This window comes from Littorina saxatilis, linkage group LG8 (assembly GCF_037325665.1).
Source record: "Littorina saxatilis isolate snail1 linkage group LG8, US_GU_Lsax_2.0, whole genome shotgun sequence".
NCBI classification, from domain to species: Eukaryota; Metazoa; Mollusca; class Gastropoda; order Littorinimorpha; family Littorinidae; genus Littorina; species Littorina saxatilis.
In genome coordinates this window covers 41,385,716-41,403,823 of record NC_090252.1, presented here as the reverse complement: position 1 = coordinate 41,403,823, position 18,108 = coordinate 41,385,716, and the positions used below count along the sequence as shown (strand labels likewise).

Genomic DNA, 18,108 nt, shown 5'->3' with positions numbered 1-18,108 from the left:
CTGAAGAATAAACTGCATGTGGTTAATTTCATCCGTTTAATGCTTGTCGAAACGAGCCATAAGGCTTTAGAATATAAGATTTCACGCATTGCTTGGCCATCTGATCACAGATGAGGTCGCAGTTTGTAGGTTGAATCTATGAATCGGCCAGAGATAGATCTGCATTTCTTTTCAGAAACCAACATTCACACCACAGGCATTCCAAACATTTATATTGTTAAGTTATGAAGAGGGTCGGCAGTATATTTTTCACTGTGATCAAATAAAAGAGAAAGGCCAGTCACCACGCACATCCTCGGCTCGCATGCAATGTATTTATATAGCAAAGGGAATGCCTGTAATTCACACAGAGCAATCACTTGGTCTTAAACGTGCACAGGACAAAAACTTTCATACTGGGGGAGCGAGCCAGTCAGATCTGTAGAGTACTCGGGTCCAGCGCGAGCGTTTTTTATTTAAATAGTTTTCAAAATTCAATGCTGCATACACTGAGAGCAAACTAAAGAACATTTTGGCATTTCTCAGCAAATCTAAACTCTTTCCATCACTTGCCTTGCAGACGGACCAGAAGGTGCCATAGATATCTTCCCAGCCGACGGTACCCAAGTCCTGAACGAAGGAGCCTCTCTCGCTCTCAAGTGCTCGGCCGACTGCAGTCCCGATTGTTCGTACACGTGGTTCCTAGGCAACGAGGTCATCGACTCGAAAGACGGCGTGCTCTCATTGGTCGCCGTGGGCCCGGAGAATGCCGGAACTTACCGATGTTCGGCGGAGAACAGCATCGGGTTATCGTCATCTGAGGTGGTCACTGTCGTCGTTCAAAGTGAGAATTTCTTGTTATTGAAACTTTTTAATTAATTTGGAACTGGTATGACTGGAAAGAGAGGGGGGGGGATATATTGATGTATTTATGTACAGTTATACTTTATGGATGTTGTCTTCGTGTTCGTTCAGTTAGCGATGCAATGTTGTGCGAAAAGAAGAAAATCCATGTTAATGCTTAATGAAAACAGACATTACATTGTTCTTATCTTATAGTTATCTTAATATGAAGTTTGAGGCTTTGAGCAGGTGCAAAATATTCTATTTCATTCCTCATTTTTCACGAACAATTAGTGCTGCTTAGTCTCGTATTCTGATCTATTCTGAAGCCAGGGTTTGCATGCGTTCAATGAGTAAATGGTCTTCACGTGTACATGTTTGATGCTAACAGGCACAATGCATTATTTTATTGGGCTTACTCACACTTCTTTTCTTCAACTCGCACAGGAAATGCCTCACAATGAAGATGTATGATTATTAACCATCTGATTAAAAACAAATTGTCTTTAATACATACGATATCGATTTAAAAAGACAAACCGACATGCCTGTTTTTAAACTTCCCTTTTGAAGTACATCTCTGACGTCAACGTGACTAATGGTGTCACGTAAAACTTGTGTCACTTTTCCTGCATGTCTCCAGAGGACGTGACAAAGAATTTCGAGAACGAAGTTTGTCGGGGTGACTTCAACACATCAGCAGTAGAACATTAATCGTAAGGTCACGGCCAGGCTGTGCATGTGCTGGTATCAAACATCATTAACGTCTGAGTAATGTTTTCTTTGCCTTATTGGACATTAATCATTGAATCAATCTTTCTCCACACAGCCGGCCCAGGCAACACGGTGAAAATCGAACCGAGCGGTGACGTGAACAACGTGACGGAAGGGGAACAACTGGAGATGAGGTGCTCCGCGGTTTGCTCCCCTCCCTGTACCTACACGTGGTATTTTGGCGTGGAGCGCGTCAAGTCTGACGATGGCGTGCTCACCATCGATGAAGTGCCGCGAAACATGTCCGGCCCTTTCGTCTGCTACGCTGCCAATGACGTAGGTCTTCAGGGGTCAAGGCTGATCAAGGTGGACATCCAGTGTAAGTTGAAAATGTTGATTTCACGGGAGTTAAATAGATACTATACTGATCTGACCCGTTTTGGTGGAGCTTCTGGCGAATTTCAGTTATTTGAAAAAATTGAGAATCTATTTTATCGTAATTTAACCCCACACGGCACTATTTGCTAAAAGAAAAGCACTACAGTTATATGCTAATTAATTTAACATAAGTGAGTGAGTAAGCACCCTGGCGCTCAGTGTTTCTACAAAAAATAGTGATCAGCCGGTTTACGTCAGGTGCGCACCGAGGGACTCACCGGCCATGGTAACTGACAACATCGAGTTGAGTGGTCAAGGGAAATAACCAGATTCTCACACAAGAGTTCACTTTCCATTGATTATTACGACAACTTTCGTTCTTTCCATACACTTTTTTGTGTGTGTGTAAAGTGAGAGCAGTCTTGCTGCATGGTCCGGTTAGCATTATTTCAAACCATGAACCGCATCACAAAACTTTTAAAGCGATCTTTTCCTTAGATTGGATACCTGTAAGAGAAAACAAACAAATCAGTCACATACCAAAAATCCACAGCCTGGCAGTATCACATACAGGACGGGAATGAGCGCTTCTGGGGTGATAACGCGAGACAACTCCTGTGATCTTGCCGCGAGGTGGCGCCAGTTACCAGCCGAAAGAAAGAAGGGGCATAACCTCCCTAGAACCGACCATTGTCTGTTTACCGTATAAAATGCACGACTTACACACGAACTGTTACCAAACCGATATGCTATTTGGGACCAATGCAAGTTTTTTTTCCTTTCTCGTGTGATCTTGCCGCGAGGTGGCGCCAGTTACCAGGAGAAAGAAAGAGGGGGCATAACCTCACCAGAACCGCCCATTGTTTGCTGAATTTATTTCTTAATGGAAACGAATTTAAATTTACTAAATTAATTCAAAAAAAAGGTCTACTTCACAAAGCTCGCTGCACGAAGCTTTTGCATTGAATTTTCGGTAATAAGACTTCGAAAAGTATTCGCAAAGTCAACTTCGGACTCAAATAAGGAAGGCCTTGAGACATCTTCTTCTTGTCGTTCGCCTTTAAACTTGGAGTAGGCCTTGAGACATGACACTATTTCGCGTTAATTTCATCAAAATAGCCTGTCCTCGTCAATCATTAAAATAAATTCCATATGCAGAAACTTGAAGTTTAACATCATTTCCTAAGTTCCTCGCCAAAAATTACCATTGATGAACATTTTGCATGAACAGACTTTCGCTCATGGTGACTTGACATTTCAGGCAAATATTAAGAAAAAAATATGATTTCCTCGATCGTAAACGGTTTCTCTTCTTGTTTTCAGACGGTCCAACTGACGGAATAGATTTGGATCCAGCTAACAACGTGACAGTGGTGGCCGGCAGTCCCTTCTACTTGCGCTGTTCCGCCAACTGCGACCCTCCCTGCAAGTACACGTGGTACCAAGGCCCGCTGCCCAGAGAATCGGAGGGCGGGAGGCTGGCCATTAGAAAAGCCGCGGAAGGGGATGGAGGCTCTTTCACCTGCCGTGCAAGAAACGTTGTCGGGTCTCTGGTGTCTGACGTTGTGGATGTGGAAGTACAATGTAAGATATTCGTCTTTCTTATGTTCCTCTATCTGTGTCATTCATATCTGCAACTGCAGGCTGTCATTCATTTGATGGAGTAGACTTTTATAAGGCTACTTTATGAAGCTTGCCGGACAAAGCCTTGGCACTGAATTTTCGATAAAAAGTCTTCACGAAGTCAACTTACAGAGAGCCCAATCAAGGACAGCCTTCAATCGTGTTTCTTCTTGCTTGGTTTGGTCTATCTATGGCATTCATAATTGCACCACTCGATTATTTCTTCAGTCTGTGGCATTCATAATTGACCCACTTGATTATTTCTTCAGTCTGTGGCATTCATAATTGCACCACTCGATTATTTATTCAGTCTGTGGCATTCATAATTGACCCACTTGATTATTTCTTCAGTCTGTGGCATTCATAATTGCACCACTCGATTATTTCTTCAGTCTGTGTCATTCATAATTGCACCACTTGATTATTTCTTCAGTCTGTGGCATTCATAATTGCACCACTCGATTATTTCTTCAGTCTGTGGCATTCATAATTGACCCACTTGATTATTTCTTCAGTCTGTGGCATTCATAATTGCACCACTCGATTATTTCTTCAGTCTGTGGCATTCATAATTGCACCACTCGATTATTTCTTCAGTCTGTGGCATTCATAATTGCACCAATCGATTATTTCTTCAGTCTGTGTCATTCATAATTGCACCACTCGATTATTTCTTCAGTCTGTGGCATTCATAATTGACCCACTCGATTATTTCTTCAGTCTGTGGCATTCATAATTGCACCACTCGATTATTTGTTCAGTCTGTGTCATTCATAATTGCGTCTTAGGCTAAGATAATTGATATGATGTTGCCAGGACTGCTAGCAGAAATTAAAGAGATGAAAACTTCTTCGTTTTGCTGTCAGATGGCCCAAGAGACGAAATCGAACTGGATCCTCCTGGACCCACATACGTGGTGCAAGAGGGTGATGACGTCACGGTCACGTGCTCCGCTGATTGCAAACCTGGGTGCAAATACTCCTGGTTAGTACTTTTGCTGATTGGTTGAGTGAGTGAGCGAGTGAGTTGGTGAGTGAGTGAGTAAGTGACATGATTTAGTTAACGGTTTGTGTTTTTTGGTTTACCTTGACAAAATACTCAATCTGAAATGCTTTAAAAAAAACTTGCTATGGAAGATCCTTATGTGTCAGTGTGTCTATATATATGTATTCTGGATGAGCTTGTATTTAATATTTATCTCAATTTTTGGCTGGAGTGAGAACTTCCGTGTGCGCGCGCATTTGTGTGTCTGTGAGTGTGTGTGTGTGTGTGTGTGTGTGTGTGTGTGTGTGTGTGTGTGTGTGTGTGTGTGTGTGTGCTTAAGTGCGTGTTTGTGATTATGTGCGTGCGTACGTGTATGCGTTCGTGCCTGAGTGCGTGCTTACGTGTGCGTGTGTGTTATTTTCTCGTGACTTTTCTTTTCAGGCGCAATGGCTGTAGTTCATCATGACCTTCGATTTTGCAGGTTTGCCGGTTCAGAGCAGGTGGATTCCAATAACGGCAAACTGGTGATTGAAAACTACCAGCGCAGCATGCCCCGCTTCTACTCCTGCTTTGCCGACAACGGACTCAGCACCCGCGTGATGGCGCCACTGCAGGTGGAAGTTCACTGTGAGTACACTTGCACGTAGACATTCTTACTTAGGCCCTTTGCCCCCAGCGGAGCATAGGCCATTGACGACGTTTCCCAATCGCACTTTGCTCTTGGCAGATCTTTCCGCATCTCTAACCAATCGTGACATGCGCGGCCTTCCGGTCATGTGTCTAGATATAACGCATGTTTAGTTGTTTGATGTCCAGATATAACGCAGTTGTTTCTTGGCCTTCCCTTCTATCTTTTCCCCTGCGGGATCCAAGTGGGCGCCTGGCGAGAGCACTTTCTCCTCAGAATCTTCCTGTCAACCTGCTCCTGGTCCGCCATTGCCGCAGCTCTTCATTGCAGATTTTGTCTGTCCATCTGATATTAGAGATGCGCCTCAAACAGGTGTTAAATGAAGTGATGGCGCCACTGCAGGGGGAAGTTCGCTGTGAACAAACCCATGATGAAAAAGACCAACAAATACTGTACTCACGTGTTTGACGAAGACAAAACGAATAACAAATCACGACGTTTCGACCACTGGGGTCTTCCTCAGGCACAAAACACAGGATTGAAAAAGAAGACAGACGGCAGAACAGAAAGATATACAGATGGACGGTTCACATTTTTCGACTCACAAACCAAAACAAACGGACAGATGAGCTCGCACGCGCAGTCACCATTGTTCTGGTGAACCCATGAATGTTTCCGACTCCCCGATCGACCCTATTTTTTTCTTTCCCGATTGTAAAAATCCCAAAACAAATTGATTCACTGCCAATTCAGAATTAAAAGGTTTTTTGGAAGGTTTAATTCACTCCAAAAACAAAACGTTACGTTCACAAAGATATCGACCCAGTGCACAGAAAAACACTAATTAGACAACCCTTATCTCAAAATGTTCAGCCGCTTGCAGGGAATTAAGACACGAGCAAGGCAATGATTCAATAATTAACCAATACTACTAATAATTAATGTTTTGTCATTAATAAACGTTCCGACAACATACCTTCCTTGTTTCCCGATTGCAGAACTTCTTTTAGAAAATCATTACATTTTGAGGGCTTGCACAAATAAAACCGAATACGACGCGCATCCGGGGAAGAAATGGGAAGCACGGTTCTGTCGCTGCGCGCTGTCCCCAGGGACAGCCGCCCGAATTTTCTTGAGGGAGCTCCCCCAAAACCCCCCCAGGGGCGCAACTCTGTGCGACCGGTGTAACACTAGAAAATTACTCCAAGGAGATTTTTACTCCGGAGTAAAGATTTCGTACGAAAATGTTACTCCCTTTACGAAAAAAGTACTCCCCCATTACACGAGAAAATTACTCCCCACGACAGGTGAGTTCCGAGTTCGTACAAAAATATTACTCCCCTGACGAATAAATAACGAATAAATTACTTTCACCCTAACACGAGCAATTTAACTTCCCATGCCATGTGTACGAAATTTGTACTCCCTTGTCCCATGTTAGTCTTTGTGGTGGAAGGGGTGGAGGGAGGGTAGCGCGACATTCGTTTGCGCGAGATCACATAATTTATTGGCATTATCCCTTCGCCCGCATCCCATTTTCGAGTACGAGATATTTACTAAAATTAAAAATTTGGGGAGTCAAAATTTCGTGGAGATAGTAATTTGTTCGTACCTTGGGCTCCGGAGTAAATTTTTCGTGGACTTGGAGTAAACATTTCGTGTTACACCGGCAGTGTCGGTATCTGATGTGTTTTAGTGCAACTCTAAATTCTTAGTAGCATACACAGACTAAACCCACTCTTGCTTTTCACCGTCACAAGTTGTTATTACTGAGTTCATTGTTTGTTCGCTTCTTGCCAAAGTATAGCCTACCACACAGAAAGTAACGCCTGCTTTCAATTCTTTTTTGGCAAAGTCGACAACGCGAAGTCTACTTCACGAAGCTCGCGTCACGAAGGTTTGGCAGTGAATTGTCGGTAAAACAAAAGGTCAACTTTGGGTTCAATTAAGGAAGGCCTAACTCGTTACCTTGGTAATTTTACCCTGGCGGTAAAAGAACAGATTGTCTGCCCTTCCACGAATGTAACCAGCACGCAAACTAAACCCGCTCTTGCTTTTCACCAAGACGTCACACTTAGTCAGAATCAGCTGATCAAGCAACGCGTCCTCGTAACCTTGACACGCCCTCGGGTCATGGTGTTGCTTGGAAACATGGAGGATAACTCCGTCAGTGTCGTGGTGAGCGGTCCCAAACCTGCTCCTCGAGATGTTGCGCACTTCAGCGCTGTCACTGGCCAGAAAGATGTGGCTGCCGTTACGGACGTAGTGGTCGAGGAATTCCCACAGCGGGCCTGTCTTATTGACATCGTTGATGTGAAGCTGGTTTGAAACAGATTAAACATTGTTTTATATATAGAGCTCGTTATTCCCCACGCACGAAGAGCATGGGTATTCCCATGGAAGTCTAGTTTCTTAGTAGACGCGCGCTCTATACATATTATTTATGACAACACGACGCCCACCGGCTTTGCAGAAAGCAACATCGTAATTACCGCCAAGCTAATAGATCCCTGGCGTATTTACGTGATTTGTAAAACATTTTAAAGATTGCGGGGCGCGCCCCGTGATTTGTAAAAATGTTTAACATATCTCGGGGCGCGCCTTGTGATTTGTAAAACAATTGTCACAAATCACGGGGCGCACCCAGCAATTGTTAAAACGTTTAACATTATGACAAAGTGCGGGTCAACAGGGTTCGATTCATGCAGACAGGTGAATTGTGAACACACACACGCACACACAGGCATATCATTTTCACGAACTTTTTCAGGCATACGAGTCCTTGGAAGATCTTTGATGCGGGAACTTGTCGCATTAAGTGCAAGCTGTCCATGACTCTCATTGTTGCAGTATAGCTTACAGTATGCGTTCGTGGTATACCGCCAGCTTCGCTTGGATTATAATTCTGCGCTGATCCTTCCGACGTCGGCGTCAAAGTTGAAGAACAGTAGCAATAAGGCGTCATACAAGCTATTGTAAGCAATGTTTGCTGTACAGAACCAAACAGAACTGTCAGGTAAGCACATAACACTTAATTTTAGTTTAAAAAACAAATGTCAATACGCTCGCATGTAATTGCATTATTAGCTCGATCATTTGCCAATTAAGGGAAGAGCCCCTTATATGCACAGGCTACTAATGTGGACCACCTTTCCATCTGACACACTAACGGCGCTAGAGCGCTCAAAACAATAAACCATGTTTTGCTGTTTCTCTGTCTCTGTCTCTGTCTCTGTCACTCTCTCTCTCTCTCTCTCTCTCTCTCTCTCTCTCTCTGTTTTTACATTTAGTCAAGATTTGAATGAATGTTTTAACATAGAGGTCGAATCGAGACGAGGGTCGTGATGTGTGTGTGTGTGTGTGTGTGTGTGTGTGTGTGTGTGTGTGTGTGTGTGTGTGTGTGTGTGTGTGTGTGTGTGTGTGTGTGTGTGTAGAGCGATTCAGACTAAACTACTGGACCGATCTTTATGAATTTGTACATGAGAGTTCCTGGGTATGATATCCCCAGACGTTTTTTTAATATTTGGATAAATGTCTTTGATGACGTCATATCCGGCTTTTTGTAAAAGTTGAGGCGGCACTGTCACACCCTTATTTTTCAATAAAATTGATTGAAATTTTGGCAAAGCAATCTTCGACGAAGGCCGGACTTTGGTATTGCATTTCAGCTTGGAGGCTAAAACATTTTAAAATCTGAAAATAGTAATTAAAATATTTTTTTTATGAAACGATCCAAAATTACGTTCATCTTATTCTTCATCATTTTTTGATTCCAAAAAACATATAAATATGTTATATTCGGATTACAAACAAGCTCTGAAAATTAAAAATATAAAAATTATGATTATTAAAATAAAATTTCCGAAATCGATTTAAAAACATTTCATCTTATTCCTTGTCGGTTCCTGATTCCAAAAACATATAGATATGATATGTTTGGATTAAAAACACGCTCAGAAAGTTAAAACGAAGAGAGATACAGAAAAGCGTGCTATGCAGCACAGTGTAACCACTACCGCGCTAAACAGGCTCGTCAATTTCACTGCCTTTTGCACGAGCGGCGGACTACGGTCATTGTTGAAAAAATGCAGTGCGTTCAGTTTTATTCTGTGAGTTCCACAGCTTGACTAAATGTAGTAATTTCGCCTTACACGACTTGTTTTTCTTCTACAAATGGGTTTAATGGGAGCAATCCACCACATTTTTCACTTTTTAGGTGGATCAAAAGTGCCGTACTAACTGAGGTGGATCAGATTGTCGAGGGAGGGTCCACGGTGTGGTATAGCGTTCGTGGGATACCTCCAGCTTCGCTGGGATAAGATAATGAGATAATATTTATAGAGCGCGCGTCTACTAGGAAATAAGACTTCCATGGTAATACCCATACTCTTCGTGCGTGGGGAATAACGACATCCACAATCCGTTCACTGATCATGCACGAGGATCATAAGGAGAATTTCTGCCTTCAGGCTTGGATTGGAGCCCGTGAACCTAGGATCACAAGTCCAATGCTCTATCAACTGAGCTTTTCGGCCCCTTAATTCAAATCTAAGTATTTGAAAATATGTGCGACTGTTTCCAAGTAAAACATACTCTTAATTGTCAACACTCCGCCGAAAACACTGCCTTGTAATGAGCACTAAGTTTAAAGGCACAGTAATTAGGCCTCCCGTAAACCATCACAGATAATGTCAGGCTTTTACACACGCACTCACCGCTTTTGAACATCCTAGGTGCCCTCAATGCGACTCGCTGTAAGCTTATCTGCAATAGCACGCTATTGTGTACCTCTGAATATAAACGCAACAAACGGCTGCGATTCACACGAACTAGAGCGGTGGAAGTTGATTGTTCAGAGGAACGGGCGCTAGGCACAACCGTCGTCTGCTACGAGAAAGACTGTTTGCGTGACACGTTTCCGGGTTTTTCTTTTTTCAAACTTTAAAAACTTCGAATTGTACTGATCTTGTCTTGATGTAAAAAGAATTCTTTTATGATTTAAGAATGTTTGTGTAACAAGCTGTTAATTTATTATCTAGATTTTGAAAGTTAGTTCTAGCACCAAAAACAAGGCGCCTGATTTGCCGATCAGACGGTCCACGAAAATAAATTCTTTGACAATTGCTCGCTCTTTACGTAGGGTACCTCGGATGTTCTCAAGCGGTGAGTATTTAAACGAAAGGGTGTTTGTACTGTGTGTAAAAGCCTGACAGTATATGTGATGGTTTACGCGAGGCTTATTGTGCTGTTAAGACATACATGACATATATTTTGGCCTTGTTTTCTAATGCATGAAATAAATTTATTCTTATCTCTTAACTCACATAAACTCATAACGACAAACCTAACCCTTCAACAAAGTAAAGTTTATACAATAATTCGTACACACAAGGGGAACAAAAAAGATTCTCACCACTTCGTTGGGATTTGAAGGATTCTTCCCCACACGAACATGGACTCCGACCAGAGGGTGCGTCCTGTTGTAGAAGCCAACACTGTGAAGAAAGGCCTCCAGACGTTGCTGTAGCCTTGCGCTGGGCTTCATCAGAATGTCCCAGGCGTTGTGAAAATGGTGAGCCAGGAAGGTTTCGGCCCACGTAGGCATGGAGGCCTTGAAGTTAGGGTTTGCCATGATTTCAGTGAAGTGGCCGCCGTTTGTGGAAACGTAAATCACATCCTCGGGGAACACCGCGTTGAAATCCGCCATGGTTTTCAGCTTTCCCGTCAGGGCGCTTTTGCGAATATTTCTCCTAGTTCTGCCTTGGAACTCTCTCTCGTCCGCAATCCATTTGTATTTGTTTGGCACGTAGAAGTTTCTGACGTCACATGGGCTTTGCAGGATGATGCGGAAGTGACGTTTTGCGATGCAAGCAAGGAGGAAAACGTCGACGATGGCTCTTTGCTGGTCCCCCCATCCGGAACACTGGGCGGTCTGCGGGCAGTAATAGACGAGAAACTTGTTGCTGGAATTCGTTGCTGATTTTTTAGGATTGTTTGTCACGGTTATTGTTTTATTGTTGAGTTGTATGTGCATTTCTCTCTGATTTGCTTTCACTTTAGACGCCAGTTTGATTGGTAAAACCTTCGCTTTCAATTTCATGTCGTTTCCATTTTTGCTCTTATTCAAAGAGCTGCCGTTAAGGTGATTGTTGATATGAACCTGGCGGACAGCTATCGGCACTTTAGGAGGTTGTGTGTTTGGCACAATCTTTGCTTTGTCCGGTACATCATTTGTTTTGTCTGGTACAGCTTTTGCTTTGTCTTCTGCAGCCTTTGCTTTGTCTGGTTCAGCGTTTGCTTTATCTGGTACAGCCTTAGCTACTTCTGGTACAGCATTTGCTTTGTCCGGTACATTCTTTGCTTTGTCTGGTACAGCCTTCGCTATGACTGGTACAGCATTTGCTTTGTCTGGTACAGCATTTGCTTTGTCTGGTACAGCCTTAGCTATTACTGGTACAGTATTTGCTTTGTCTGGTACAGCATTTGCTTTGTCTGGTACAGCCTTCGCTATGACTGGTACAACATTTGCTTTGTCTGGTACAGCATTTGCTTTGTCTGGTACAGCCTTCCCTATGACTGGTACAGCGTTTAGTTTTTCTGATATGACCTTCGGTATGGCCGACACATCATTTGCTTTGACTGGTACAGCATTTGTTTTGTGTGGTACAGCTTTAGCTATGACTGGTGCATTCTTTGATGCAGGCTTCGTTTCGCCTAGCACAGGCTTGTGTGTCTTGAGTACAGACTTTGTTATTTGGTTTCTTGCGTGTGTGCTTTTTGCAATCAATTCTTTGTAATCAAGATTGTTTTTGACAACATTCAAAGCGTCTATCTTATTTTTGGAAGTTCGTTTCTCTGGCAATAAGCGTTGGATGGAATTGTTTGAAGAATAATGAATTCTGTTCTTGACAAAAACATTTGTTGCAGCAACTTGTTTGTGCTTGGGTAAAGGAATTGCTTTACTGCGAGAGCTCCCACTGGTATTTTGTCGAGGTAGAAGTACCCCGTTCTGTTTCGAGGATGCTACCGCAAGTTTCGTACTGCGAAAATTCCCAATGGAATTCCGCAGAGGCTGAGGTTTCACATTTCTGCTTGGAGCTACTGCAGGTTCATCATCACCCGCTGTAACATTGAAGTAATCCTCGCGTGGAGAAGAGACCAGTTGACCCCTTAATGGCACCCACTGTTGGCGAGAATGTTTGAGAAGTAGCAGGACACAGATGGCGAAGTAGACACAGCTCGTGAGCAGAAACAGTCTAAACAGGCGCCTCGCCATCTGAAATGGAAACACGCCAGAACATTATAAATCGGATCATCACCCAGTCACATTATTCTGACACCGGACTAACTAGTCCTAGCACTAACCCCATAATGCCAGACGCCAGGCGGAGCAGCCACTAGATTGCCAATTTTAAAGTCTTAGGTATGACCCGGCAAATGTCAAATTTCATAAAGATTGGTTCAGTAGTTTGGTCTGAATCGCTCTACGCACACACACACGCACACACACACGCACACACACACACACACACACACACACACACACACACACACACACACACACACACACACACACACACACACATACACCAAGACCCTCGTCTCGATTCCCCCTCTATGTTAAAACATTTAGTCAAAACTGGACTAAATGTGAAAAGGCAGAAAAACTTACCCCACAAACTGGCTAAAAGGTATGCAAATACACACACGAGAGAGAGAGAGAGAGAGAGAGAGAGAGAGAGAGAGAGAGAGAGAGAGAGAGAGAGAGAGAGAGAGAGAGAGAGAGAGAGAGAGAGAGAGAGAGAGAGAGAGAATTGAATTGAATTGAATTGAATTGAAATTTATTTTACGAGGGTGACAGAATAAGCAATGTATACATGCTTTTTTTCATCCGGCCCTCGCCCATTGAGGGGTAACAAACAAGAAGAAATAAAAGATAAGTTTAACTATAGTACAAATGACATATTTACATAATTAACATGTTAAGCAACCAATAAGACATTTTAAGATGCATTGTGATTCTTTAGCAATGCTTGAAAATTATATATAACAGAGAAATATGTGTTTGTATAAAAAAAATTAAAAAAATTAAACATTAAACAAAATTCCTTTATGAATTATATATAATCATGTTTTTTAATATAATCAGAGAGTACAGTTATATTATGCCAGCTGCTTGATAATATTTCTTATAAGTTTTGTAAAAGAAACAGCATGTAATATTCCTTGAATGATGTTTCATGAATTCGTAAGTTAATCATAATTATTTGGAATGGTGTTCCACAGAATTGCTCCAGAATATGATAGACTCGACTTGTACAGGTAAATTCTTGGAGTTGGGGTAATTAATTTGTTACATTTTCTATAATGATTTATTTTGAAATTTGAGGCAATGAGTGTAGGTGCATTCCCTGACATAATTCTATACATCATCACACCTTTGTTATATGCAAATCTATCTTTGAGAGAGAGAGAGAGAGAGAGAGAGAGAGAGAGAGAGAGAGAGAGAGAGAGAGAGAGAGATCAAATCAAGAGAGAGAGAGATCAAATCAATTAAAGTCAAATCAAATCAAATCAAATCAATTCAAATCAAATCAAATCAAACAATTATGTTTACGAGCGTTGTAGCGTAAGCTGAAGAATGGATCGTGACGCGAACAAAACACTTACCTTTCTTAGATAGGTAAATTCCAAATACATGTGAACAAATTGTGTCTGTATATCCGACGACACCACTTACAAAGAGTCAAGTCTTGAGAGTACTGTTTGAAGAAACTACACTCGTCCTGATGTGTGTGTGTAGACAGTACACTGGCTGTCGTGCGTTGAGTTTAATAAAATTAGCGAACGTACATGTGACACCTTCTACTCCCAAATGCTGTTCATTGGTTGAGATGTTTATAACTTGCGAAGATTGAATTTCATAACCAGTGTATGTGACAACTCCAGCCCTATTCCTGCTTTTTAAATCTCTTGCCATCAATCCTGATTGCTGCTGTTTGAAGCAAATTGAACATGCCTTACTCACTCTGTCACTGCAAGTCTGTCTGTCTCCTTGTCTGTCTGACTGTCTGCCTATTTGCCCCTCTCTCTCTCTCTCTCTCTCTCTCTCTCTCTCTCTCTCTCTCTCTCTCTCTCTCTCTCTCTCTCTCTCTCTCTCTCTCTCTCTCTCTCAAATAAACAAACATGCACGCAAGCAAGGATATACATAAATAAATTAAAAAAACAAAATAGATAAATAAATGAATTAACTAATAAATAAATTCATTAATTATTAAAGGGATATAAAAGTAATGCAGTTTCATGCCCAGTAATGGAGGAATAATACTCACACACCTATATATATATACTCACTCTTATGACCATGGTTTGTTTGTTTGTTTGCTTAACGCCCAGTCCACCACGAAGGGTGATATCAGAGCGGTGCTGCTTTGACATTTAACGTGCGTCACACACAAGACAGAAGTCGCAGCACAGGCTTCATGTCTCACCCAGTCACATTATTCTGACACCGGACCAACCAGTTATGACCATGGTAGGGCCTATGGTTCGTGCGTATGTCTCCGGGGGGGGGGGGGGGGCATAGAATATCCTTGCTCTGTCGAGTGTTTGCTGAGCTAGGGCAAATACTCTCTCTGTACCTGACTCGCCTTACACGTTACATTTGTAAACTTATGTTGACATCTGGCCAGTAAGCGGGGAAACAGGGAGACGCACTTGTGTGCGCTCGAACGTGCTCAAAATGTCTGATGTGACAAGAGTCTTTCTCTAGCTCTACTGACCGTATTGATACTTTCGCTGCACACGTCAAAGTGCTGCTACACTTGAAAGGCTTGTTGCCACACAAAGAAAGGGAGAATGCTTCATGTCCTACAGGCTAAATATTTCGCCTCTTAAAGCCCCAGTCTGTCTAAAATGGTTTACAAAACGATTTAAATTTTCTCATGAAAAAAACGGCTCTAACCTTATGGAACACACTTGTAATAGCTCAGACATCATAAAAGTCAAAACTGATACTTTTTGCTAAGTAACCACAAGAAGACTATAAACCCTAAAATAAAATATAACACTTCAACAGAAACACTGACACATGTTAAAAATATCCCTAAAAGTTGTTAAAGTTTGCTAAAACTAGTTAAACATGTTGTTGTAGGTGTCACGTGTTACGAAAATGTTGATGGACATGAAAATATTCATAATATTTGAAATAACAACCAGAATGTTATACATACACTAACTTTTCATTTACAATCTAAAGATTAGGTTATTTCTGGAATATGAAAACAGAAACAATAGCAAAACATGTTAAAAGCAAGTCATAACAGCATTCTACGTGTCACGTGTTACACTGTGTCAGTGGACATGAAATTATTCAAAATGTTATAAATGACAACTATAATATTAAATAGACCTTTAGGATACATTCATATTTTGAAGATTAGGTAATTATAGAACATCAAAACACCACACAAAAAGTAACATGTTCAAAACAGGTCAAATCTGCGTTCTACCTGTCACTTGTTACACGGAGTCAGTGGACATGAAATCAATCAAAATGTCAAAAATAACTACAATATATATTCAAACAGACATTTAGAATACAGTTTTAACCTAATGACTAGGTACATCTGGAACATAAAAATGCAATCAAAAGTAATATCATGTTCAAAATCAGGTCAAAATAGCGTTCTACCTGTCTTGCGTTACGCTCTATCGCTGGACAGGAAATGACTGAATGCACTCCATTAGAATTTGAATATCAAACAGCAAATTATAAAAATTATAATCTTAATGGTATGTGTTAAAAAAAATGACTTGTTTTCTCTTCAAAACATATCTTATCCTAAATAGCAACACAATGAAACATGAAAAGCGTATACTTTCTTTCTTTCTTTATTTGGTGTTTAACGTCGTTTTTAACCACGAAGGTTATATCGGAAAGGAGGAAGATGGGATAGAGCCACTTGTCAATTGTTTTTTGTTCACAAAAGCACTAATAAAAAATTTGCTCCAGGGGCTTGCAACGTAGTACAATATATTACCTTACTGGGAGAATGCAAGTTTTCAGTACAAAGGACTTAACATTTCTTACATACTGCTTGACAAATAAAATCTTTACAAAAATTGACTATATTCTATACAAGAAACACTTAACAAGGGTAAAAGGAGAAACAGAATCCGTTAGTCGCCTCTTACGACATGCTGGGGAGCATCGGGTAAATTCTTTCTCGTACCAGCCAATATGGGACTCCCCCTAACCCGCGGGGGGTAGCGTATACTTGACAAACATTGATACCATACATGTCAAAACAACAAACACAATGTGGCACTATCATGAAATGTTAGCCTTCAAGTCAGTCATTTAAAGGAGTACAGCTGGCGGCGGTTTGTAGACCGCTTGGTGTCCATTTCAATGTTGACTTTCCTTGAATTGCACAGGAAAACCAGCACATCCTCCCAAGATTCTTCTGGGCAGCTGTCCAAAAAGATGAAGTCCTCGGCCTGACGCATGAACCTCACATTCACTTGGGATGTTTCACACTCCAACACCTGCAACACAAAACAAGCAGTAACTTTCTGTCTCTACTGGCAATGTAACTGACCTCCTCCCCCCCTTCAAAAACAAAACAAAAAGAAAACACACGCACACAAAAACAAAATATTCATGCGCTCTCAGCACGATATACACATTTGAACCCAATTGAAATCTGTAGGGGGAATACCTCGCAAATGTAGTCATTGTTGTCAACCCATCGGTAGAGGTAGTGGCCCCCTACTACTGGCAATTCTCCATCACTTGGTTCTGAAGAGGGGGGGTGTCGCTGTGGTGTCCCTGGTGATGCTGCAGTGCTGGCAGGCATCTGGTCTCTGGTGCTGAAAACACACACAATACACAATCTAAGACAAGTGCAAGGAAAACATTTCAAAGACATTTTCATTACAAAACATGACGTTCCCACCACCAGACGGTAAAACGCACACACACAAAACAAAATCAATGCCATAAATTAAGTGATCACATTGAATAACAAAAAAAATGTACACACCTTTCATTGAAAGCGGTGTTGAACACATCATCCATAGAGATGTCCACAGGCCTTGCGGTTCTAAGAAGAGGGACGAAGACCAATGGTCGTCGGGTGCGACGTCTTCCCGGGCGGTAGACGTCCACATTATGAAGATGGGGCCTGCGTCAGCTTCAAGAAGTGGCTGCATCTTCCTTGATGCTAGATTCTGCATCTGAATAGGTCCTTTCTCAGGACATAAGCACTGAATGGGTACGCGGAGGACGTTGGCTGCAGCATATATGTGAAAAAGGCCACATTCCTTGAAGGATCCCCTGCAGCGCATCACTTCCACCTGAAATTAGTTGTACGTAAAATCCTAGCAAAATCCCAATTAAAAAAAATTAATCTTCGATTTTTTTATTTTATTTGTTGGGGAGGGGAGGGGGGTGTTAAAACAATCTCATGAAAATATTCCTTCCCCCTGCTAACCCAAATGCATTTTTTCAGCTTTGGCTACAATAATTACAAGGACATAAATGTCTCATCCTGAATCGTAACACGGACATTAACAGAACCATGTCCGAGATAAGTGATTTCTCCACATTTGGTCACTAAAATCACGCGGGACAAAAACTGGCCAGAGGATCGTATTTTTCTTCCATCAAATTTGCCTTCAAAAGTAGCAAGCAGTTATTAAAAGCTAATTCAATTCGTTGGGAGAAGAATTATGTGTCAAACTTTACAAAGTGTCAGACGTTATACCTTACGCTGAACAGACAGTAACATATTTTCTTACCGTTACGGCTCGTCGTCTCCATGATTCCAATTGAATCGGTGACCGGAAACGCCATAGAAGCAAAACTTCTTTGTGAAAATTGCAAAAATAACAAAACTTCTTTGTGAAAATTGCAAAAATAACCAAATGTGTCAAACGTTATTTTCAAACATTAA

The 18,108-nt window shown here is 41.7% G+C and overlaps 3 protein-coding genes across 3 annotated transcripts in view; 1 reads left to right on the top strand and 2 right to left on the bottom strand.

Annotated features, from left to right (window-relative positions):
- The window catches only part of LOC138973585 (hemicentin-2-like), a 117,858-nt gene that overhangs the window by 47,832 nt on the left and 51,918 nt on the right, over nucleotides 1-18,108 (top strand). The window contains exons 22-26 of the mRNA XM_070346294.1: nucleotides 560-823; nucleotides 1,652-1,915; nucleotides 3,238-3,498; nucleotides 4,404-4,521; nucleotides 5,003-5,148. Coding sequence (XP_070202395.1) covers nucleotides 560-823; nucleotides 1,652-1,915; nucleotides 3,238-3,498; nucleotides 4,404-4,521; nucleotides 5,003-5,148 — 1,053 coding nt within the window. The remainder of the gene's footprint in view (nucleotides 1-559; nucleotides 824-1,651; nucleotides 1,916-3,237; nucleotides 3,499-4,403; nucleotides 4,522-5,002; nucleotides 5,149-18,108) is intronic.
- LOC138973567 (uncharacterized) lies at nucleotides 5,755-13,938 on the bottom strand. The gene is made up of 3 exons (XM_070346285.1): nucleotides 13,820-13,938; nucleotides 10,563-12,425; nucleotides 5,755-7,468 (listed from the first exon to the last, which is right to left on the bottom strand). The coding sequence occupies exons 1-3, from the start codon at nucleotides 13,847-13,849 to the stop codon at nucleotides 7,106-7,108; spliced, it is 2,256 nt and encodes a 751-aa protein (XP_070202386.1). The 5' UTR covers nucleotides 13,850-13,938; the 3' UTR covers nucleotides 5,755-7,105.
- On the bottom strand, nucleotides 16,004-17,268 carry LOC138973565 (uncharacterized). The gene is made up of 3 exons (XM_070346279.1): nucleotides 17,197-17,268; nucleotides 16,873-17,023; nucleotides 16,004-16,699 (listed from the first exon to the last, which is right to left on the bottom strand). The coding sequence occupies exons 1-3, from the start codon at nucleotides 17,229-17,231 to the stop codon at nucleotides 16,508-16,510; spliced, it is 378 nt and encodes a 125-aa protein (XP_070202380.1). The 5' UTR covers nucleotides 17,232-17,268; the 3' UTR covers nucleotides 16,004-16,507.

Bases quoted from the DNA above. Each gene is read 5' to 3' on its own strand.
- LOC138973567 (XM_070346285.1), bottom strand. From the start codon at position 13,849: ATGTATTTGGAATTTACCTATCTAAGAAAG. The intron at 12,426-13,819 runs GTAAGTGTTTTG...TTTCCATTTCAG, and splicing joins AATTTACCTATCTAAGAAAG to ATGGCGAGGCGCCTGTTTAG. The intron at 7,469-10,562 runs GTGAGAATCTTT...GTTTCAAACCAG, and splicing joins CTTCAAATCCCAACGAAGTG to CTTCACATCAACGATGTCAA.
- LOC138973565 (XM_070346279.1), bottom strand. From the start codon at position 17,231: ATGGATGATGTGTTCAACACCGCTTTCAATGAAAG. The intron at 17,024-17,196 runs GTGTGTACATTT...GTGTGTTTTCAG, and splicing joins AACACCGCTTTCAATGAAAG to CACCAGAGACCAGATGCCTG. The intron at 16,700-16,872 runs GTATTCCCCCTA...TTTGTGTTGCAG, and splicing joins ACAATGACTACATTTGCGAG to GTGTTGGAGTGTGAAACATC.